At 42.3% G+C, this 18,233-nt stretch overlaps 3 protein-coding genes across 6 annotated transcripts; 1 reads left to right on the top strand and 2 right to left on the bottom strand.

Annotated features, from left to right (window-relative positions):
* Positions 1-2,536: 2,536 nt before the first annotated feature.
* On the bottom strand, positions 2,537-7,265 carry mfsd1l (major facilitator superfamily domain containing 1-like). The gene is made up of 13 exons (XM_041963122.1): positions 7,137-7,265; positions 6,060-6,160; positions 5,789-5,898; positions 5,641-5,696; positions 5,403-5,546; positions 5,150-5,308; positions 4,941-5,056; positions 4,732-4,832; positions 4,306-4,417; positions 4,050-4,187; positions 3,491-3,630; positions 3,289-3,400; positions 2,537-3,204 (listed from the first exon to the last, which is right to left on the bottom strand). The coding sequence occupies exons 1-13, from the start codon at positions 7,156-7,158 to the stop codon at positions 3,064-3,066; spliced, it is 1,452 nt and encodes a 483-aa protein (XP_041819056.1). The 5' UTR covers positions 7,159-7,265; the 3' UTR covers positions 2,537-3,063.
* Positions 7,266-8,791: 1,526 nt separating this feature from the next.
* Positions 8,792-12,648, top strand: LOC121624486 (probable crossover junction endonuclease EME2). Of its 2 annotated transcripts, none has more exons than XM_041962159.1 (8): positions 8,792-9,318; positions 9,798-9,919; positions 10,212-10,304; positions 10,400-10,524; positions 10,678-10,741; positions 10,988-11,103; positions 11,277-11,466; positions 11,657-12,648. In XM_041962159.1, the coding sequence occupies exons 1-8, from the start codon at positions 8,862-8,864 to the stop codon at positions 11,810-11,812; spliced, it is 1,323 nt and encodes a 440-aa protein (XP_041818093.1). In that variant the 5' UTR covers positions 8,792-8,861; the 3' UTR covers positions 11,813-12,648. The 2 variants fall into 2 exon arrangements, with proteins under 2 accessions (XP_041818093.1, XP_041818092.1); XM_041962158.1 differs by having other exon boundaries at positions 10,209-10,304.
* Positions 12,156-18,169, bottom strand: spsb3b (splA/ryanodine receptor domain and SOCS box containing 3b). Of its 3 annotated transcripts, none has more exons than XM_041962155.1 (7): positions 18,083-18,169; positions 16,010-16,145; positions 15,242-15,422; positions 14,743-14,930; positions 14,514-14,616; positions 13,453-13,578; positions 12,156-13,336 (listed from the first exon to the last, which is right to left on the bottom strand). In XM_041962155.1, the coding sequence occupies exons 1-7, from the start codon at positions 18,121-18,123 to the stop codon at positions 12,789-12,791; spliced, it is 1,323 nt and encodes a 440-aa protein (XP_041818089.1). In that variant the 5' UTR covers positions 18,124-18,169; the 3' UTR covers positions 12,156-12,788. The 3 variants fall into 3 exon arrangements, with proteins under 3 accessions (XP_041818089.1, XP_041818088.1, XP_041818090.1); XM_041962154.1 differs by having other exon boundaries at positions 16,010-16,178; positions 18,083-18,154; XM_041962156.1 differs by lacking the exon at positions 18,083-18,169 and adding an exon at positions 17,646-17,670.
* Positions 18,170-18,233: the final 64 nt, after the last annotated feature.

The following is an 18,233-nucleotide window of genomic DNA, read 5'->3' as shown; positions in this document are numbered from 1 at the left end:
TGTAGTCGTTGGGGTTGAGGAACGGCAGCTGCTCCATCATGGACTGTTTAGGAATGAGGTAGAGAACCTCTGCAATTTCCCCATCTTCAATGATGGACATGCGCCGGACAGAGTTCTTCCTCTTGACCCGGTCCAGGACGACCATTTCGTTGCTGTGAGTGGAGCCGCAGATCCTGCCCAGGCTGCTGAGGTTGAGAAGGCCCGTCATGCTCATGCTGTCGAGGTTTTCAGCCAAACAGTTCAGGCTGCAGACCGACTCCAAGTGAGAAACCATAGAGCAAATGTCAAGACGCTGAAGCCTTCTATTGAATGTCAGGTATTAAGACTTTGTGACTGACTCAGCGTGTGTGTGTGTGTGTTTGTCAGTCCGGCAGTCAGAGGCTAACTCCTACCACACGCCCCTTAAGAAGATTAAGTAAGGTATATTTTTAGGCTTTATCTTCACGGTAAACAGAGGATCTGAGCTAAAGGAAGTCTATCAGGCAACCTTCTTCCCTCCATTCCGCTGACATTCACATGAGATTCAGCCTTCTAATAATCAAGTGACTGGGGCACTCTTCAAAGAAGATCATTCAGTTGTGTATGCAGTTATATTATTTAAATCTTCAGTAAATGTCCATCATGTCTGTAAAAGCCTGACATTTTCAGTCTGATCTTTGGTTGGATTATGACCAGCTGAACACAACAATAATAAATCTTTCGAGAACCTTTCATAACCCTCTGACAGGCAAACATTGTACATGTGATTGTTTTTTTTTTATTTTATTCTTGGTAATCTACTTTGTTATTCAGCATGGACGGCAGGCTTTTGAATGCTTAGCTTTAAAACAGGGAACACATTTAACCTGGCACAGTGTAAGGGACAAGAGGTCAGCACTGAACCTGGATCTTTAGATTAATCGTCGTGCTGAAGTATTTGAGGACTGAAGCATTATTCAAGGTCAGACAGGTCAGACTCGATCCATTTAGACAGTCTCTAATTTGCATTTGCATCAATTGTCAATGCTAAAAACTATTTGGATGTTCAGAGTTTGTTGATTATATGTGAAGTTGAATGAAAAGCACAAGCTCAAAGATCTACCTGGTAGCATTTTTCTGTAAAAACTAATCAAGAGAGTTCACAAAAATGTGTTACACTCACATGTGGTGAGGCCATATTTGTCTGTAGCTATTTAAATGCAGACTACATTCTTCCATTTGCTGACAATGTGATGGATGTGATATGAAGTACTGTTATCACCTCACGAAGAATACCCACAGACTCACAAAAAGGCTTCTTATGTGTAAGAATCTACTTACTGAGAATTCAAGTAAAATAAAAGGCTCATTGTGGGAAAAACCCTGAGCTGAAGTAAAAACCACGGAGACAAACACACAATGGTGGTCTTCACAATCCCATGATCCCATGATTAATGCTGCAGTTTATCCACTGCTAACAAATGTGTAAAGAGCTCCACCTACTGGCTGTAGTGCACTAAAAATTATTCACATATATATTTATATAGAAATTACACTGGTTAATGTTGCATTTTATGATATTACTCTACATTTACAGTGTTGACTTGATAGTATTAAAATTATGTTTTGGGGTTTTTTGTTAATGATTTGAACCTTTTACTGTTACTACGCTGTGGCACTTTGTCTGTTATGACATTTAAACCTTTTTGTTTTTTGGCTAGAGAAGTTGTGAACACAGCTTTGGCATATTAAGCCGTTTTAAGTTGATATGGAGAACTTGTTAGCAAACAGCGTGCACGCATCCATCCCTTACAGAACGAGATTATCATTGATCTACAGTTGTATTTTTGGAATGCAAGTCCAGTGTTTCTCTCTTTCAGATCTGTTTTTCATATTTATATATATCTGGCTTTTTCGCTGCTAAATGCAGCAGCTAGTCACTCATGTCTGGCTGTCGTTTGGTGCTGTGGTAGTATACAGTGGGTTTTTAGCACTTTTTTCTTGCTGAAAACGGCGCTATGAGAGTGGCCAAAGTGAACCAAAACAGTAAAGTTGAGGGCCAGAAAGCTAATGATAATTCTGTGGGTTCATCACTTGCAGTGACCTCTTTCACGTTGTCATATTGCTATCACATTGTTATAATAAAACTATTGTTTATACCTGCTTTAATGTGCTACAGAGGTTTTCCACACTGTAAAACAAAGTATGCTGTGTCGTTGGCAAACTGCCCATGTTAGTGGATTCCCACTAGTACTGTAGGAGATGTATGAATATCACAATGCGAACACTCCTTGTGTCCTATCAATGAACTAAACCAGGCTGTGAAACAGAGATTAAAAACACCACCCACTGGATGGTACCAAGCAAAGCAGGTATTTATTATTTATTTGTATCTATACTTTTGGAATAACTGTGGCGTTTTTTTTATTCTAAATATTTTTATTTAGTTTAAAAATCTGGTAAGTGTTCTGTTGGCAGATAATTGTTTATTTAAAGTAATACTTGCCCAATGTTATCGTTTTTTTTTTTTCTTCTTTTTGAGAGAGATAAGCTTATTTTTATCAGATCACAAAGATCACACTGTTGAACAGCATTTTATTCTCGCTGTTTTGGCAACGTACAATTAAGAAAATTCCCTTCTTCAAGTACAGAGTAAAGTATCTCGCCACAAACATAAAGATAAGAGGTAAATTTCATTGTTTCATTAAAAAGACAATAGAAAAAAAAAAGACATGACACTTTAGTGACGTGCACGTTAATGCGATGTGAAAATGATTTCGTGACCTCAGTGACTTCACACAGGTCGTTATGGCAGTACAGTGGATATTTGAGTGATGGCATGGTTGATGCTTCAGCTCAGATAAACTAAAAACAAAATTTTAAAAAGTTACAGAGATAGCTTGATATTTTTGTGGAATTGTGTATTTTTTCTAATACCTGTATTACTGAAAAATCTGCAATACCTGGTTCCCATTTCATACAATCTACTGACAATATTTGGGTGTAAATACGGTTCAACAGAGATTTACTCTGTTTAATTAAACTGCCCAATTATCTGCTCTCGCAGATAAGAAAAAAAAAGTATGGAGCTGGAGGAAACAAAGCTTAGGTGTTAATAGAACGAGATCTGACTGCCTCATCCTCCTCATCCTCATTTTGCTCTTCCTCTCCCTGGGTGAGGGGCTCTCTGTCAGAGTCTCTCTCTGCCTGCTCTGACCTCTTGGTTGTCTTGTTCAGGGTGCCGCCCTGTGGAAAGACAAGTATTAACAGTGAACACACTGCACAGCACACAGATAAAATGGTGTAGAGGCAGTCTGCGGAGTGTCTGACCTGTCTGCCGTCGACAATGTTGAGCAGCACCGAGGTGACGATGCAGCTGATGGTGTTGGCCAACATGAAGATCATCATCCTCTGCCAACGCCACAGCGGAATTTTAGTTTCACTGGCCAGAAAGTGGAGGAAACAGTGAAGGTGAGTAAAGATCTAACGTACAACCTGGAGCACTGGTGCACTGTAGTGGAGTGCTTCCTACCTAGACTTGGTGCCCAAAATCTGTCCAACAACCAGATTGGACACCCCGATCCCAACCATCTGTATGGAGGTGGCCAGACCCATGGCTGTTCCCAGAGTCGCCTGAGGCACCACGAGGGGAATAGACGGCCACATGCTCGCCTGGAATACAGCACAACATTAAGACACATGCTACTACTACACATGAGGCACGCACACACTCATCTGCTAGCAAAACTGATCAAATCAAGTATACTTTAGACAGTTTCAAGGCATCCCATATGATAAGTGAGCATTCTGTTATTATGTGATTCTAAAAAGTGATTAATATAATACAGAAAATCTTGATTTAAAAGTCAGATAAAAGTTCTCCAAAACTTCTCGAGTAGTTTTTCATAGATGAGCAATGTTAGTTTGAATTCAGAACACATTTTAAAATGCTCACGCCAAATTATAAGAATATTCAATTGAGAATTAAACATATCGGCCACCAGAGTCCTTGATAATTTCTTCAGGACTAAAGCCAATAAAAAATTATCTGCCTGAGAGAGAGCAGGCGTTAGAAATTCAAATGGACTCACAGCAGCAAAGGAGTAGGTGATTCCCAGCCATATGGTGGAGACGAGAGGTGGGACAAAGGAGAAGGCCAGGAGTCCAAACACAGGCAGCGTGAGGACGGCACAGGCCACTGCGAAAATGCCCCGAAGGCCCACATAATCCTGGAGCAAACACAGCAGAGTGCCACGTATTACGCCGGCTCACCTTCTTATTCTATGTTGCTTCATACGACAGACTTTTGAACTGGTTTAGATACTGATTCAGGTTACAGGCACTTACTATGAGAATCCCCACGCTGGCTGAGAGCACCAGCGAGCTGTCATAAACTGCCCCAGCAATATAGGCCGCCTCCTTCTGGCTGTAGCCGTTATACTTATCCTGAATGAACTTACTGGACAGGAAAAATGCAGAATTATGTTAAAATCAATCTATTATTTTAAGTGTTTAAGGTAATAGCAGTAAAGTGATTTTATGATATATAAACACATCCCAAAGGAATGCAATGCTTCACAAAAAGTCTGTCCCGAAAGGTCTAGAATGCCGTACATTTGCCCAAGAATAACATTCTGAGATTTGCCCCCCTTTTTTTAAGCTGCAAGAGTTTAAGCTAACATAATTTTTGCCTTAAAAATAACACTATATTCGGGCCTTTAAAAACTTATTTTGAACCACAGAAGTGTGCCTGTTGTGTGTTGAAAGCTCTACCTGGCATCTGCGATGAATGGGAAGATGCCGTTGTAGAAGAACATGATGGTGAGGACCAGCAGCCAGTATCTTAGAGACAGGAGCTTCACATCCTGAATCCTCTACACACACCCAGAATAACAAATAATTTAGTCCACACAATCACTTAGGGGAATACACACCCAAACAAAGAAGCTACTGAGCATTTAAGCAGAAAATACCACTCATACCACTTTGCGGGACTCCTCTTGAATGGCACCATCAAGACCAAGCTGCCTCATCCCGATCTTGTCAAGGGAGCTGACTATAATGGCGGATATAAAGCCCAGCACACACAATAGAGCACCTGGAAAACAAAGCACCATGTGGCATGAAGACAGTCAATTTAAACTCTGCTCATTAAACAGTTGCTCATTATTCTGTCATGCCATAAACCTACCACCCCAGAGTGTCCACTGTATGCCATAATTTTCTTCAAACTTCTGGGTGAGGAAGAAGTTCAGGACCGAGCCCAGGCGAGAGAAAGCCAGGGTCAGACCGAAAGCCAAGGCTAGCTCCTTCCCTTTGAACCAGAAGGCCGTGATGCGGTTCTGAACAACTAATGAGGACGCAAACGAGAGAGCGGTTTAGGAACACTCCTCTGAGCTGACATTGCAGAGTATGTGAGTGTGACTTCTGTGAGGTGGCCTTACTGGTCAGAGATCCATTGCCTGATCCAAAGAGTAGTCGGCCCGTGAGCATAAGTGGCAGCAGATAGGGAGTCCCTTTAAAGTGGGAGCCCAGTGCAAACAGCGACGATCCCAAAACACACAGGAAAGAGAACAGAAACACTCCGACTGCAGAGGGGAGGAGAGGGGAGTCAATTTACCAGGAGATAACATAAGTCAGTTTGGTTAAACAGAGCTGGAGATAAGATATATGTAAACCTACAGCGGTTTCCTAATTTGTCAATCAGGAACCCAGCCAGGACCACCACCACTGCATTCCTGTTGATAGGAGAGAACAGTACCAACTGTAGCTGTTTTCTGATACAACCATTATCAGCAGGGTACAGCAGAACCAATCTCTGTGTACTTACGTCCAAGCATAGATGGCATAAAGAAGATTGTACTGCTGAGGGCTCATCCCCAGTCCCTCCACACAGTCCACTGTCCCATTGATCACTGTTGCATTGGGACATGTCAGGTTCTGTCAGGTGAGAGGAAGCCAGTGATTAAAGTCGCTCTCTAGCCACAAAATGAGGACAGACTTTGGAACTATAATGACTGTTTTGAGCTGGTGAGGAGGAATCATTCGATGCTGATAGTATCTTTGAGTTCAAGTCTGGCCTCCTGCAACCTCTGACCTACCCCTTGGAACTGATCCTGCAAAACACTGGGGATGTCAAAGCAGAAGTAGGAGCCAAACGTCAGCAGACAGTTGAAGAACAGCACCACAAAGCGGTAATACGCTGTAGAAATGACGAAGAATGGAGCATTAGTTTGTGCCGGCAATTTACATCTAAGAGTCTAACTTTGTTAAGAAAGTCAGTCTAAAAAACAGGCTCATTACAGCTTTTTAAGGTGCATTGCTTAAACCAAACATTTCCAGACTGTCAAAGTCTTTATCATCACATCTAAATTGTTACGATAAATGCATTCACAAAAAAACTGTAAAAATGTAGATCTTCTACAGTGTAGAAATACTGTTTTACCAAAAAAATCCTGCATTAATAATGTTACTAAAGTAAAGTTGTATAGTAGCAGTATAAAGTAGCACCAACAGTTCTTATGCAGAACTGTCCATTTCAGAATTCTCATTATTATATAATTGGATTATAATTAGGGCTGCAGCTGGTAAAAGTGTGGCTCATTCCATCTACCTCACATATTGCTGAGCAGCTCCATTATAATACATCATAACTGATCAGATGAGCCATATTTTGTTTTGGATCTGCAAAATAATGAGTAACTGATGTTGCTGAAAACTGACGTTCAATTAAAGTACAAATACCTCAAAACTGTACTTTGTTAGGCTCCACCACTGAGAAAAAACACGTTTTTGAGTGGAAAGAGACTTGGATGAAAGCTGTTAGCCGGAGTACCCTCTAAATGTTTCCTTTCACCACAAAAACAAACTGCTAGCGCTATAGAATTAGCTTAATGGTGGTAAACGCTGTAGCTAATGAAAAAAGACATGGTGGTATTTTTTCAACATTTCATGGGTGAGATGGCAAACCATTACTGCTAACCTCAGGGTTTGTAGCCACTTCCCATTCAGTCACATGAACTCCTCTAACTACACTTCAAGTTTAAAACGCTGATCTGGTCTTTTTTTCAGTGACCCAGTTTTAACGGTACGCGGAGAGTTACAAGACAGAGGTTTGGTCATCTGGCTATGCTACATTAGAAGTATTTTTTGGAAAATAAAAGTATAGTCAGACGTACCTTTCTCCGCCGGCTGTACCATAGTGAGCAAAAAGGACAGTAACTACAAAATAAACCTTGTACTTCACATCCTTCAGTGTTGCTGTTTACATGGACAGGCTAGCATGCTACGTTGAAGTTGGCTACAACTGTTCTGCGGTGTCCCTCCGCGCACCGCAGATCTTTAAACTGCGTGGAGCGATCTGGTGTCACATGATGACGCAGCGGATAGTTTGGAAATCTGCGCACGCGACGACACTACTAGATTTTTTTTTTTGGGGGGGAAACTTTATTGCTGAACATTTTTCCACCATAAACAGTCTATGATCGTATATTATTACATTATTTCATACAGTTAACATTAAATTTGTTTGGCAATTTTAAATACAGCAACGTGTGGAGTAAAAATGTTATTTCAATATAACAAATTCAGATTACATTATATTATATTCAAAAGACAAATTTAAATTATGTGAGTACATTTTCTATCATTAATTTGATCTGACTAACACTTTTCAACGACAGTAAATTACACTTCAAAAAGGGATCCAATTGTGTTCAGATTAATAGTGCAATTAGAATTTTTATGCTGTCAAATCCTTCTGTCAGCACTTAACTGAAGTCTGTTATAATCCTCCAAGACAATCAATGGAACAAAAAGTATGAACCAAAAGCATAAAATTGATCATCGAAATAATTAATGAAATGAAATCGATCAGCCCGTGACGAGGTTACAGTCACGTGTTTCTATGCTGTAATTGTAATCACACAACATACAGCAACATTTTAAGATTCTTTTTAAATTAGTATCCCATCCCATTCATTCATTCGTTCATCCATTCATTCAGTGTCTTGTTAGTGTGTCATGAGCTTTAATCCTATAAAACTAATAGACTGCGGCTGGTCTGTAGTCCACCTGGTGACAGCTGCCACGTCTCTCTCTGCCTTCTGCTGTTCTAATTAAAAGCGGTGGTACATGTACTCAGATCGTTTACTGAAGAAGTGGCAATAACTCAGTGTAAAAACACTCTGTTACAAGTAAAATCAAATCTTACTTAAGCAGTTCTATTTCTTGTAAAGTAGTAAAGCATCACCATCAAAATATACTTAAAGTACAAACTAAAAATAGTCATTCGGCAGAAAGCCCCATTGAGAATAATTTGTATAATAATAGTATAGATCACTGGATTATAACTAGTGATGCATTTAAGTTGAAACATCACTAATGTAGCTAGCAAAGATGGGACTAATTTTAATAATTGTATGCACTGCTGGGAATCTTAATCCATAATACACATCAAGTAGGTATTTATATTTTGTATCAATAATCTTAATCTGCAAAGCAACTATTAACTAATTTTGACAAATAAATGTAATGGAGTACAATAGTAGAAATACAAAGTGCCATAAAATAGCTAGAATATGCAAGAACATAGCCTGTAGCTCGTACTGAAGTACAGTACTTGAGTAAATGTACCTAGTTACAGTCCATAACTGCTAATTTAAGACATTTAATCTACTTTTTGGTCGTGTTCATTCTAGAAAGGTCCATTTCTTTTGTTAGGGTGTCTGGGAAAGCAAAATTTGTATATATGTAGCGCGTTTAGCTCTTTCGTCCCTTAGCGGACACCGTCGGTGCGATCCAAACATTGTTGTTCCACCCTACATATTCCAGGTGGCATGTGTTGTGTATATGATGTGTTCAAGGAGTTTTGGAGCGTTTTGATTATGTGTTAAACATATAAAATGTCTGGGCTGCGCAGAGCTAAAACATGGGAAATATCTGAATCTGAGGAAAGCGACGCTGAGACAAAACCAGATCTGAACCGTGATGGGAGCCGTCAGATAGCTACAATTAGCACAGATTTAACAGAGAATCACTGTTCAAAGCACAAGTGCAAAAGTCTCCCTTCGTCAGCAGCAAAGAGTGAATCTAACCAAGCTGCTGCTCTGTCTGCTCCGAGACCAGATGTACGCGACACACCAAGTCCTGCAAGAAAACGCCGCACCAAGGCGGAGGTCGAGGCGGACAGACGGACAGCCCGGGAGAAGAAGGAGGCGAGAGAGAGACAGAGAGCTGCCAGAGCCCAGGAGAAGGAGGAGAGGAGGCAGGAGCAGCAGAGGAGGAGGGAGGCTGCCGAGAACCTAAAGAGTCTCAGGCCAGAGAGCTGCCTCAGGTCCCTGACTGTCTGCGTTGACCCAGGTACAATCCATCAACTGTAGGAACGGTTTGTTTCGTTTCGGGACATTTGGGAAAAAGAGGGATTTTGCTGAAATATTAATTTCAGAATGCATATATTTTAATGAGATATTTACATTTTAAGAGATATTCAAATGTTTAAGTATTAACACAGCGATTGTGTTTGCATTTGTTATTATAGCAATGTTTGTGCCATACAAGTTAGTGACAAATAAGCTCAAAAAATATTTGCTGGAATACAATCAGTTTTTAATAAATATTAAATACATTTGCAAAATGTGCTTTATTATTTGGGGTTTCGATTAAAACCTGAGGTAGCTTTTTGCTACCCACTCCCTAAAATCAAACAACAGCTAACAGAACTAGTTAGGCAACTTCTTCTTTGGCTTCATTTTGCTCCTCTAACCAAAAGCATGCCCGCAGGACAATCTGTATCTACACGGCTTATTGTCTGAGCCAATAAAGTGTGTGCTTTCCTGCAGCTCTTCTGCAACATGAAGGCTCAGACATCTTGCTGGACACCCTGGTAACTTTGGAGTGGCGGTTTAACATCGAGAGCCAGCTGCTCCCACGCAGCATCACCTGGACCAGACATTTACCTCAGGTAGGCACGTTGTGTTTCTCCTGACATGATTTCTGTGCATATCGCTCCTACAGGTGCAGCTTCTGGTAGGTGCACAGCTAGTAATGTCTTTATACCGTATGTTCTCTGCATCTGTAAAGTGGCTGTTGTCAGTATGCATGCTTGGACTCTCTTTGCGTATGTAGAATATGTCATTCTGTACATTTGAATTGATAGTGATGTTTTGGCTGCATTCATTTGCTGTATTTCTACTTCTCTACCCTGACTTTTTCTAATTCCTACAGTGGGACCTTTACTATTTTGTTTTCAGCAGGGAGAAGATGGCAAAGGCTCAGTGGAGGAGGAGCAAGTGGTTCTGGTGCTGGACCTGACTGACTTCATGGACATGATGGTCTCTGTAAAGAAAGTAAGCCCATGTTGAAGTTGTGATAAATTCACTTTGGTGGCGGCCTACGTGATGGACTCTTTGGAGACTTTGCTGTTATTTTGTTGCTTCTGCAGATGCTGGAGAGTGAAGGGGAGGAGGAGGGGGTGGGGTCTTTCCTCAGTCCTCTTCTGGAGTGTCTCAACCGGGATGCGAAGAAGGTGGTCACACTGTTAGTGACAGACTCTCAGACAGATTACAGGTCCGTACTTATGTCCATACGTGTGGCCTCTGGTGAACAGACACTTAATAACCCAGTTATTTTCTCATCTGCAAACTTTATTCATCTCTGGTGAGATAAAACACTTTCCATTTCTTGTTGGCTGACCTGACTTATTGGTTTACTTACCAACAGTGGTGTGCATTTAGATGAGACGCTACAATCCAGATTGGGGATGGGGAATCTGGACTTTGAGGAGGTAAATTAACTTTGTATCTCCTCCATCCTGAGACTAGTTGTATTGTGAGGATTAGATAATCTTGCATGCTCCTTTTGTCGACACTTTATCACTCAGTCGTTGGTTTCAGAGGGTTCTTAGGTAACAGACACTTAATACTACGCATACTGACATATACACGCTCCTGAACACGTTATGGTATATGAACTGAGCTTTAACTAATCATGTGCAGACGATGAGGGTTTCTTTTGTCCATTTTCTCTCCAGGTTCTTGTGTACCTACAGCTCTGTAAGAACATCTCACTGCTGTTCCTGGATGGCTGGCAGGAGGTCACGAACCACGTGTGTGCCGTCACCAAGGCCTTATCAAAGCGCCCTTACAAGTACGCAGCCGCTCTATTCGTCACATTAACAGATGAAGAAAAGTTACCTCAGACCTTAACTGTCCTCTTTTTCCTGAATGTCTGTTGATCCTGGATATCATCTCATTTGTACCATCACGATATTACCCAACTGATCTTCCCTCACTTATAAGCTGTCCTTCATATCCCTCCAGACTGCTGACGGAGCGAGCAGAGCTGCCCTTCTGTGTGGATGGTTCATGGGCCAGCGGGGTTCGGGTAGAGAGGGACGGCTCTGGGCTGATCCAGGTTTGGAGCAGGCAGATCCAGCAGCTGAACAGAGTTAGCCCCGCCGTGGCCTCCGCTGTGACCTTGGCTTACCCGTCTCCTCAGCTGCTGCTGCAGGTACAAGGGGTGCACTTCAGGACAGTCCAGGAGAGCTCAGTGCTCATGTTAACTGGTGGATTTTGAAGGGATTTATGCTCAAAAAGTTAACAAATGTTTTTGAATCATAAATATACATAAATTCATAAAACCACAATGTGTAAAGAGATTATACATTTATTTTTTATGCTGTTTTTGTTGTTGGTTTTAGGCGTACCAGTGCTTGGGGTCAGAGGAGGACAGGAAGGGTCTGCTGGCTGATCTCCTGGTGAGAAGTGGAGGTAAAGAGAAGCGCATAGGACCGGAAATATCGGCCAGAGTTTACCGCTGCCTCACAGCCCAGAACCCCCAGCTGGTCCTGGACTAATTTGTCCACTTGAGAACAAGATGGACGGACCTCAGGGAGGATTAATGTGGTGTCTAATGACACTTTGTCACCACTTGGCTGCTAATGTGTAAATGTTGATGTTTACAAGCTAAAAATATGGCTTAGATATTACACTCACTTTCCAGGAAAGCACTACTTGTACTCCTCTTAACAAGGAGGAGAATATATTTAATAAAGTAAGCAATGATATGATGTAAATTATTTTAATAAAATATTCAATGTATGTATAAATGCACATTGTTTTGTTAGAGTGACCTCCGTGAACTACATCATGTGTTTTGTTTCTGTGAGAAAAAAAGCCTATAAAAATGAGCCGCAACAGAACTTTTCATTTGTTTTATTTTGGAGAATTTCCTGAGTAACAAAGTTCATAAACAAAGCACGACTGTAAATAGAAAAACAAATCCTCTTGTAAGCAAGAACACAACCGCTGTTGATATTCAAGCCACAATGCTGATTATAAAACACATTTTACTGTACAAAAAGTATTTTCCACAGTATCAAAAAGCAACTCCTTTCCCCCTGGAGTCTATCCCTGAGAGTAATAAGCATACACAAGATTTACAGTGTAATTCTTTCCTTTTTTTTTTTTTTTGTCTAATCTGGCAAATTTAGGCCTCCAAAGACAGTGGCTGGCATGTTTTACAAAATGGAGCACAAAAACCAGAGCAGTACAAACGGCTCAGGATAACCCTATAATAGAAATTGGCTAAAATCAGAATGAATGACCCAGACGTCACTCTAATATCTTCTCACTCTGTACATACTCACTCTTTGAGTGTCATAAACTCACTGTATAAACACGATAAGCAACAATCCACTCAAAATGTCAATAAAGAAATATTGGCTAAACGACGAGATTGCTCTTATCTCTGTGGCTCCCAACAGGAGATGTTGATGGCAATGGTAGAATAGCTGTGTACCAAACACTTACATCTACGTTTCGACTGCTGAGTCATGTCCAGCGGCATCTTTTGCATTGGTAATCCTCCGGCTCGGAGCAGCAGCTGTCGTAGTCGCTGCTGGGAGGGGTTGGAGGGCAGTGGCAAGTGCAGGGTTGAGTCTGAGGTGACGTTTGACAGGGGCACTGGTACGGGACTGTGTCAGGGAGCGGGCTGGAGTAGGGGCTCGGGGAGGCGCAGGCACTCAGTGTGGAGACCGGGCTGGGGATGGGACTGGGGCTGCGGCTCAGAGGCAGGCTCATCTCCTCCTCGAAATCCTCAGGCGAGTCCCTGTGATGCTCCGAGGCTTCAGGGCTGCTGCTGCTGAGGCTGAACAACCAGCCTAGCTGTGTGTGGAGGAGGGTGCGCAGGCCTGGGGGCAGCTCCACAGTGTTAATGATGTCTGGGCAGCAGGGCAACATTTGGCGGAGCCGGGCACAGCAGAGGTACTGCAGGGAGGTGGGTGTATAGCAGGCACGGATCACCTTCATGCTGCTTTTGGCTGCTGTGGAGCATACCATGGGGTAGAACTTCTTGTTCTGTAGCCTAGTGGCAGCAACACCTGTGGTAGCAGATGAAAACAGGATTGAGAGCCACCAGGCCGTCATAATTAAAATGCTGCTTTCTTGTCATCTATGTATCTAACAAGATTTGCTTGAATGACAGAGAAACACACACCTATGCAGTGCCGATTCTTGTAGAAGGTCAGGGTGCCGTGCCAGGTGTCCAGGTGCACTCCTATGATGGAGCCTTGGCCAAACCGAGAGGAGAACTTCACTTTGTCCCCTTTGTGCTGGAGGTGACCTTTAAACAGATGTAGACACAGAAGCAGGGTTTTTCTTTTCTTGACTCGTAGTGGAGGTGTGCAGAAGTGCCATTACGACAATGTAAAAATACTCCAAGTCATGAATCAGAAGCGTCAAATACAGAAGTATCATCAGCAAAATGCAAGTAAATCATCAAAATTAAAAGTATTCAATACAGTTAACCCCCGTGAGCAATGTCATATTACATTATTAGACTGATAAAACTGATGCACCATTCATTTTACTGTTGTAACTGGCCGAGGTGAAGCTAGTTTTACATAGCTCTGTTGTTTAGTCCTTTAGTCCAGTGGTTCCCAATCCGGGGGTCAGGCCCCCTCCTAAGCATCACAAGATGGAATAATTCATTTTGTGGGAAAGCATAAAATACAAAGTTCAACCAGAAAAAATTGTTTTCATTTCTTGGACTTTTCATTCAATCTTGTGCTTCTGTGAACTTTTGGGTAATGTTTCCTCTTTGGGCCTCAAACTGTTATATCAGTGAAACCATCTGAGAAGTTTGGAGGAGAAGCATCACTTTGGTAGACCTGCTAACAACTCGCAGATATCCGAAATGTGATGAGGGTCCCACAACATGCAATGTTTAAGGGGTTGCAAGTCACAAAGTTTGAGAACCACTGGTTAAATGCTCAGTGAGGCATTATATTCTAAAAGCTCACCATACAATTTTTCATGTAAAATTTCAATCTGAAATGTAACTTGTCAAAAAATATAATGGAGTAAAAATTACTTGCCCCAAAACGAAGTACTTCCTTCTAAGATGTAGTAGTATAAATGTAAAAAGTTGTATAAAATGGAAATACTCAAGTACAAGTACCTCAATACTGCACTGAAGCACAGTACTTAAGTAAGTGTACTTTCCAGCACTGGTAGAAAGCCTCCATTCAGTTTCACACATTACTCTGACCCACTAACCTGTGTAGGAGAGCCCCCAGCTGTCTTCATCGTGGCCCAGCAGGCTGCCAAAGCTGTATTTAAACTTGTCCAGGTTCACCTCTGAAGTTCCAATTCCAACCATCTACACCAATGAAAACGGCATGAACGAGATCAAAACCAACAGTCAGAGTGTGCAATGACCCTTTAACATCGATAAGACCGGACACAGAAACATTCCCACGTGTGTAAGGGTTAATATAATACCTACCATATCGGTTCCATAGACAGGAGAGGTCATCTTGATTTCCCAGAAGTGTTGGCCGTCTGTGAGCTCCTTGGTGCCGCGGATGGCAGCCGTGCCGCAGCTGTAGTCTGTGTGAAAGCTCACCTTCCTGTTGTCACAGCTGAGGAAGGCTCCGGAAGACTTGAAGTGATCGTCCCACTCCCATTCAAAGCCTGAGAACAAGAACGCACCAACGCCTGCATCAGCCAGATAGTTAGGATTTCATACTGTCTCACTTTATTTCATTTTTTAGACTTTGCATGTAACAGCTAATCTGAGTTTGGGGGTTTTCTCTTTTTGTTCCACATCTGTGTTCATTTCTGTGACCTGATCAGCTGAATTTGAATGGGACATTACTGAATATGTAGTTATATGCACACAAAAGCCAATTATAATGTGTGTGATGCACTTTCATAAATCTGTCACGGCCTCATTAGTCACATGTTCATGTGGAGCACGACTGCATTCATCAGCTTTTGCTCACCCTGATCCTCCTCCCCACAGAGGCAGTCGCTGGAGTCGCAGAGGCCAGGGCTGAGCTCCTCCTGTCGGTCACACTGGCAGAAAGACTCGCCTATCACCGGCACCGTGCTGGGCAAGGCCGCTACCTCGGACACGGTCTGAGAACTCTGCAGGTAATCCACCTCAGACTCCGGATCGCTGATCTGGTTGACACAAACAGCACAAACAGCATCTTGTAAGACCATGGCCATGGTCCAGGGAAGTTGGCTTGGTAGCAGGGAAAGGAATTAGATCCAGTGGAGAGAGCCTGAGGATGGTATTCAGCTCCAGCCGTGATGCCTGTTTCATAAAGCCTGGATGGAAAAATCACAAGCTTGCTATCTTGCACTGGACAAGCCAAAGAGCCAAATGAGAGCCATATCACCTTTTCCCTAAAAGCTGTTCATGGTTCCTATTGGTGAGAGAAGGCGTGTGTGCTAGTAAGTAAAATTAGACCCCTTCCAAAAATACTGAGCCTCCCTCTCTTGCCTTTGGAGAGCTGAGCATGTCTCGACACACAGCCATGTCAGACTGGGGACAGTCCCAGTGGAAAACTACTGGTACTCAGGTAGAAACAGGATCTTTCACATGTTGCTGTAACTCTTCTTTGCTTGAACTATTTCTAATCCACATGCCTCACATACAGTCCATCTGAACCTCCCCCTCCTATTAAAATCCTCTCTTTTCCACTGTGCTCCACGCTCTGCTCCACTTTTCTTTCGGTTCCACCCCACAAACCCTGGCGTCTCACCTGCGTGGATGTCTGGCCTTCCCATTCCTCCCTGTCCGATGTCTGGATCACTGCCATGGCATCTGTCTCCTGCCGTGTCTCGCTCCAGGCCAAATGCCGAGCCCGGCCGCTCCTGCCTCTTCTCAGCATGGCAGCCCTGTGGACAGCAGACCCGGTGCTTTTCGACCAGCTGGCATACGTGTAGGACAGGCCATGTACTTTGTGTTTATGTCAAATAAGGTCAGCGCTGAACTCCTGGTTCACAGTTTATTTACTCCCTATGTTGTTTGTCGAGGCCGGATTATTCTTTGACACACACATATCTGATTACACATTTTCCGAGGCTAGCAGGCTATATTCAAGGAAGCGAGACAGAAATAACTTGTCCCATTGAACCTATTTCAGATTGAAGGGAGCTTCCTGCGAATTCACAGCATTCAGATGAGTTTAACTGCAAAATGAGCCCTCAAACAAATCAGCCAAATATCCCAAAATGGTGAGGAGAGTATATATTTGAGTTGGGTGTCTCATTTCAAATTTCAAAGATGCTATCTATATGGTGCAATATATTTTTTCCTTAAGACTGACACAGTTAAATAAGTAAGAAAGTGTACCTCACATTCTGAGCATTTTTTAAAATCATTTTTTCACAAACTCCTTGGACAGCGGAAAGTAGGTCAGTTAAAACTATGAACAGGTCTTAGAGCCACCGTGACGCTGCAAAAAAAACCTTGTGGGGAAACCTGTCAAGTCCCCTACAGACTCATCTCTGTGTACCAGATTACCTATTTCCAGCCACCACCTGCTATATTTTCCCATAGGCCACGGTTGGCAGCAGGAAGTGTTTCCATGCACATGTTTAACCTTTAGACCCAGCTAACACAGCTAGCTTCAGCAGCAGATACACACAGAGAAGGTCACCTGACCTAGACCTACAATACATTCCCATCATAAATTACAGATTGTAATATCCTTGTGTTTACATCCTTGCTAATACTGACTGTGACACCATCCTACATAAATACCTGGCACTTTCACACTGCGTAAGAAAGGTTTGGATGCAATTCTGGTGGAATGGAAGTGGACTTTATAGATTCTGTAAGAAAAACGTCTCCGTGTATGACTGAGCTACCACTTTTCCAGAAAGAATGAACATTGAAAACTGGTTCTAAGAAAGACTAAACACCAGTGAAGTTAATGCAACTCCAGTGACGAGAGCATTATAGGAATTCTGTCCCTATCCAGATTGTATTCATACAGTTGTAATAAGATAAGCACAATTCTTAGATACTTTTGGTACAATGAGTCACTCTTCTGGGCTTTATGATCTTGAAAGCAGGTAGCTCTGGATTTAAGAGAGAACTAATGTTTCCAATGAAAAGAAAGTGCCTCTTTTGAACTGGTTGCCACGTTCACAGCCAGTAATCATTACAATCAATAGCCTCAGTGTTTTGCTTTTCTGAGGTGCATCCCTGTTTACAATCATCTGACTTGTTGCAAAAGATCACCTCAACCTGATAGCATGTCTCTGTTAATGCCACCACTCAGCACAGCAGCTGGTGACTGCTTTGCAAGCAGGTGCAGGAGATAAATGCCAATAATTTAGATTAGTTAGTCTGGAGCAAGTCTCACTTTAATTGGGCCTTACCCTACATACCGTAGAGGCATCATTTTGAGGAGCCAGTCAGGGCGAACCAGTCCTGGTTTCTGATTCAAATGATGTGAATGCAGTCTCAGTGGCACTGTTACAGGGCTGTGAATGATTTGTTTTTTATTTCAGATCAAATCACTATCTATGTCCTGCTCAGACTTTCCATACAAATACAGCAGAATCTCATGCTAGTCCTTGTCAGTGATCCACTTCAGAGAGCATGTATTTACTAAACATGCCAGTACACTAAGACTATCTTTTATTCTCACTGTAAGTCATTCTAGATAATAGCATCAGTTGAATGTTTAAATCTCAGAAGAAAGCATATGGATATCTGGTGAATGTAACACTATAGCTGAAGTTTTGTTGCATCTTTAATTCAATACTCAGTCAACCACAGTGCAGCATAAATGTGTTTATGTTAGCAGCAGCAATGCTCTTACCTTACAGCGATCTTCCTGTACACTGTCTTGCAGTGGCTCATTGGAATGCTCGTGTGCCTCTGTATCCAACCGTCTAACAGGTGCAGTTTGCACTCTGTCCCACTTCTCCGCAAGCTAGACGTAAACATTACTTCTCCACGCCCTTCTCGTG

The sequence above is a fragment of the Chelmon rostratus genome, chromosome 21, assembly GCF_017976325.1.
Source record: "Chelmon rostratus isolate fCheRos1 chromosome 21, fCheRos1.pri, whole genome shotgun sequence".
NCBI classification, from domain to species: domain Eukaryota; kingdom Metazoa; phylum Chordata; class Actinopteri; order Chaetodontiformes; family Chaetodontidae; genus Chelmon; species Chelmon rostratus.
Note: the sequence above shows the minus strand (reverse complement) of the source record. Positions and strands in the feature narration are given on the sequence as shown.

Coding starts and splice junctions, on each gene's coding strand:
- spsb3b (XM_041962154.1), bottom strand. CDS start 18,123: ATGAGCCACTGCAAGACAGTGTACAGGAAGATCGCTGTAAG. Junction 14,617..14,742: donor CTGTCTATGGAACCGATATG/GTAGGTATTATA, acceptor TCATTGGTGTAG/ATGGTTGGAATTGGAACTTC. Junction 13,337..13,452: donor CAAGAATCGGCACTGCATAG/GTGTGTGTTTCT, acceptor CTGCTACCACAG/GTGTTGCTGCCACTAGGCTA.
- LOC121624486 (XM_041962158.1), top strand. CDS start 8,862: ATGTCTGGGCTGCGCAGAGCTAAAACATGGGAAATATCTGAATCTGAG. Junction 9,920..10,208: donor GGACCAGACATTTACCTCAG/GTAGGCACGTTG, acceptor TTTTGTTTTCAG/CAGGGAGAAGATGGCAAAGG. Junction 10,742..10,987: donor GGAATCTGGACTTTGAGGAG/GTAAATTAACTT, acceptor TTTTCTCTCCAG/GTTCTTGTGTACCTACAGCT.
- mfsd1l (XM_041963122.1), bottom strand. CDS start 7,158: ATGGTACAGCCGGCGGAGAAAG. Junction 5,057..5,149: donor ACAGTGGACACTCTGGGGTG/GTAGGTTTATGG, acceptor TTTGTTTTCCAG/GTGCTCTATTGTGTGTGCTG. Junction 4,833..4,940: donor AAGAGGAGTCCCGCAAAGTG/GTATGAGTGGTA, acceptor GGGTGTGTGTAG/AGGATTCAGGATGTGAAGCT.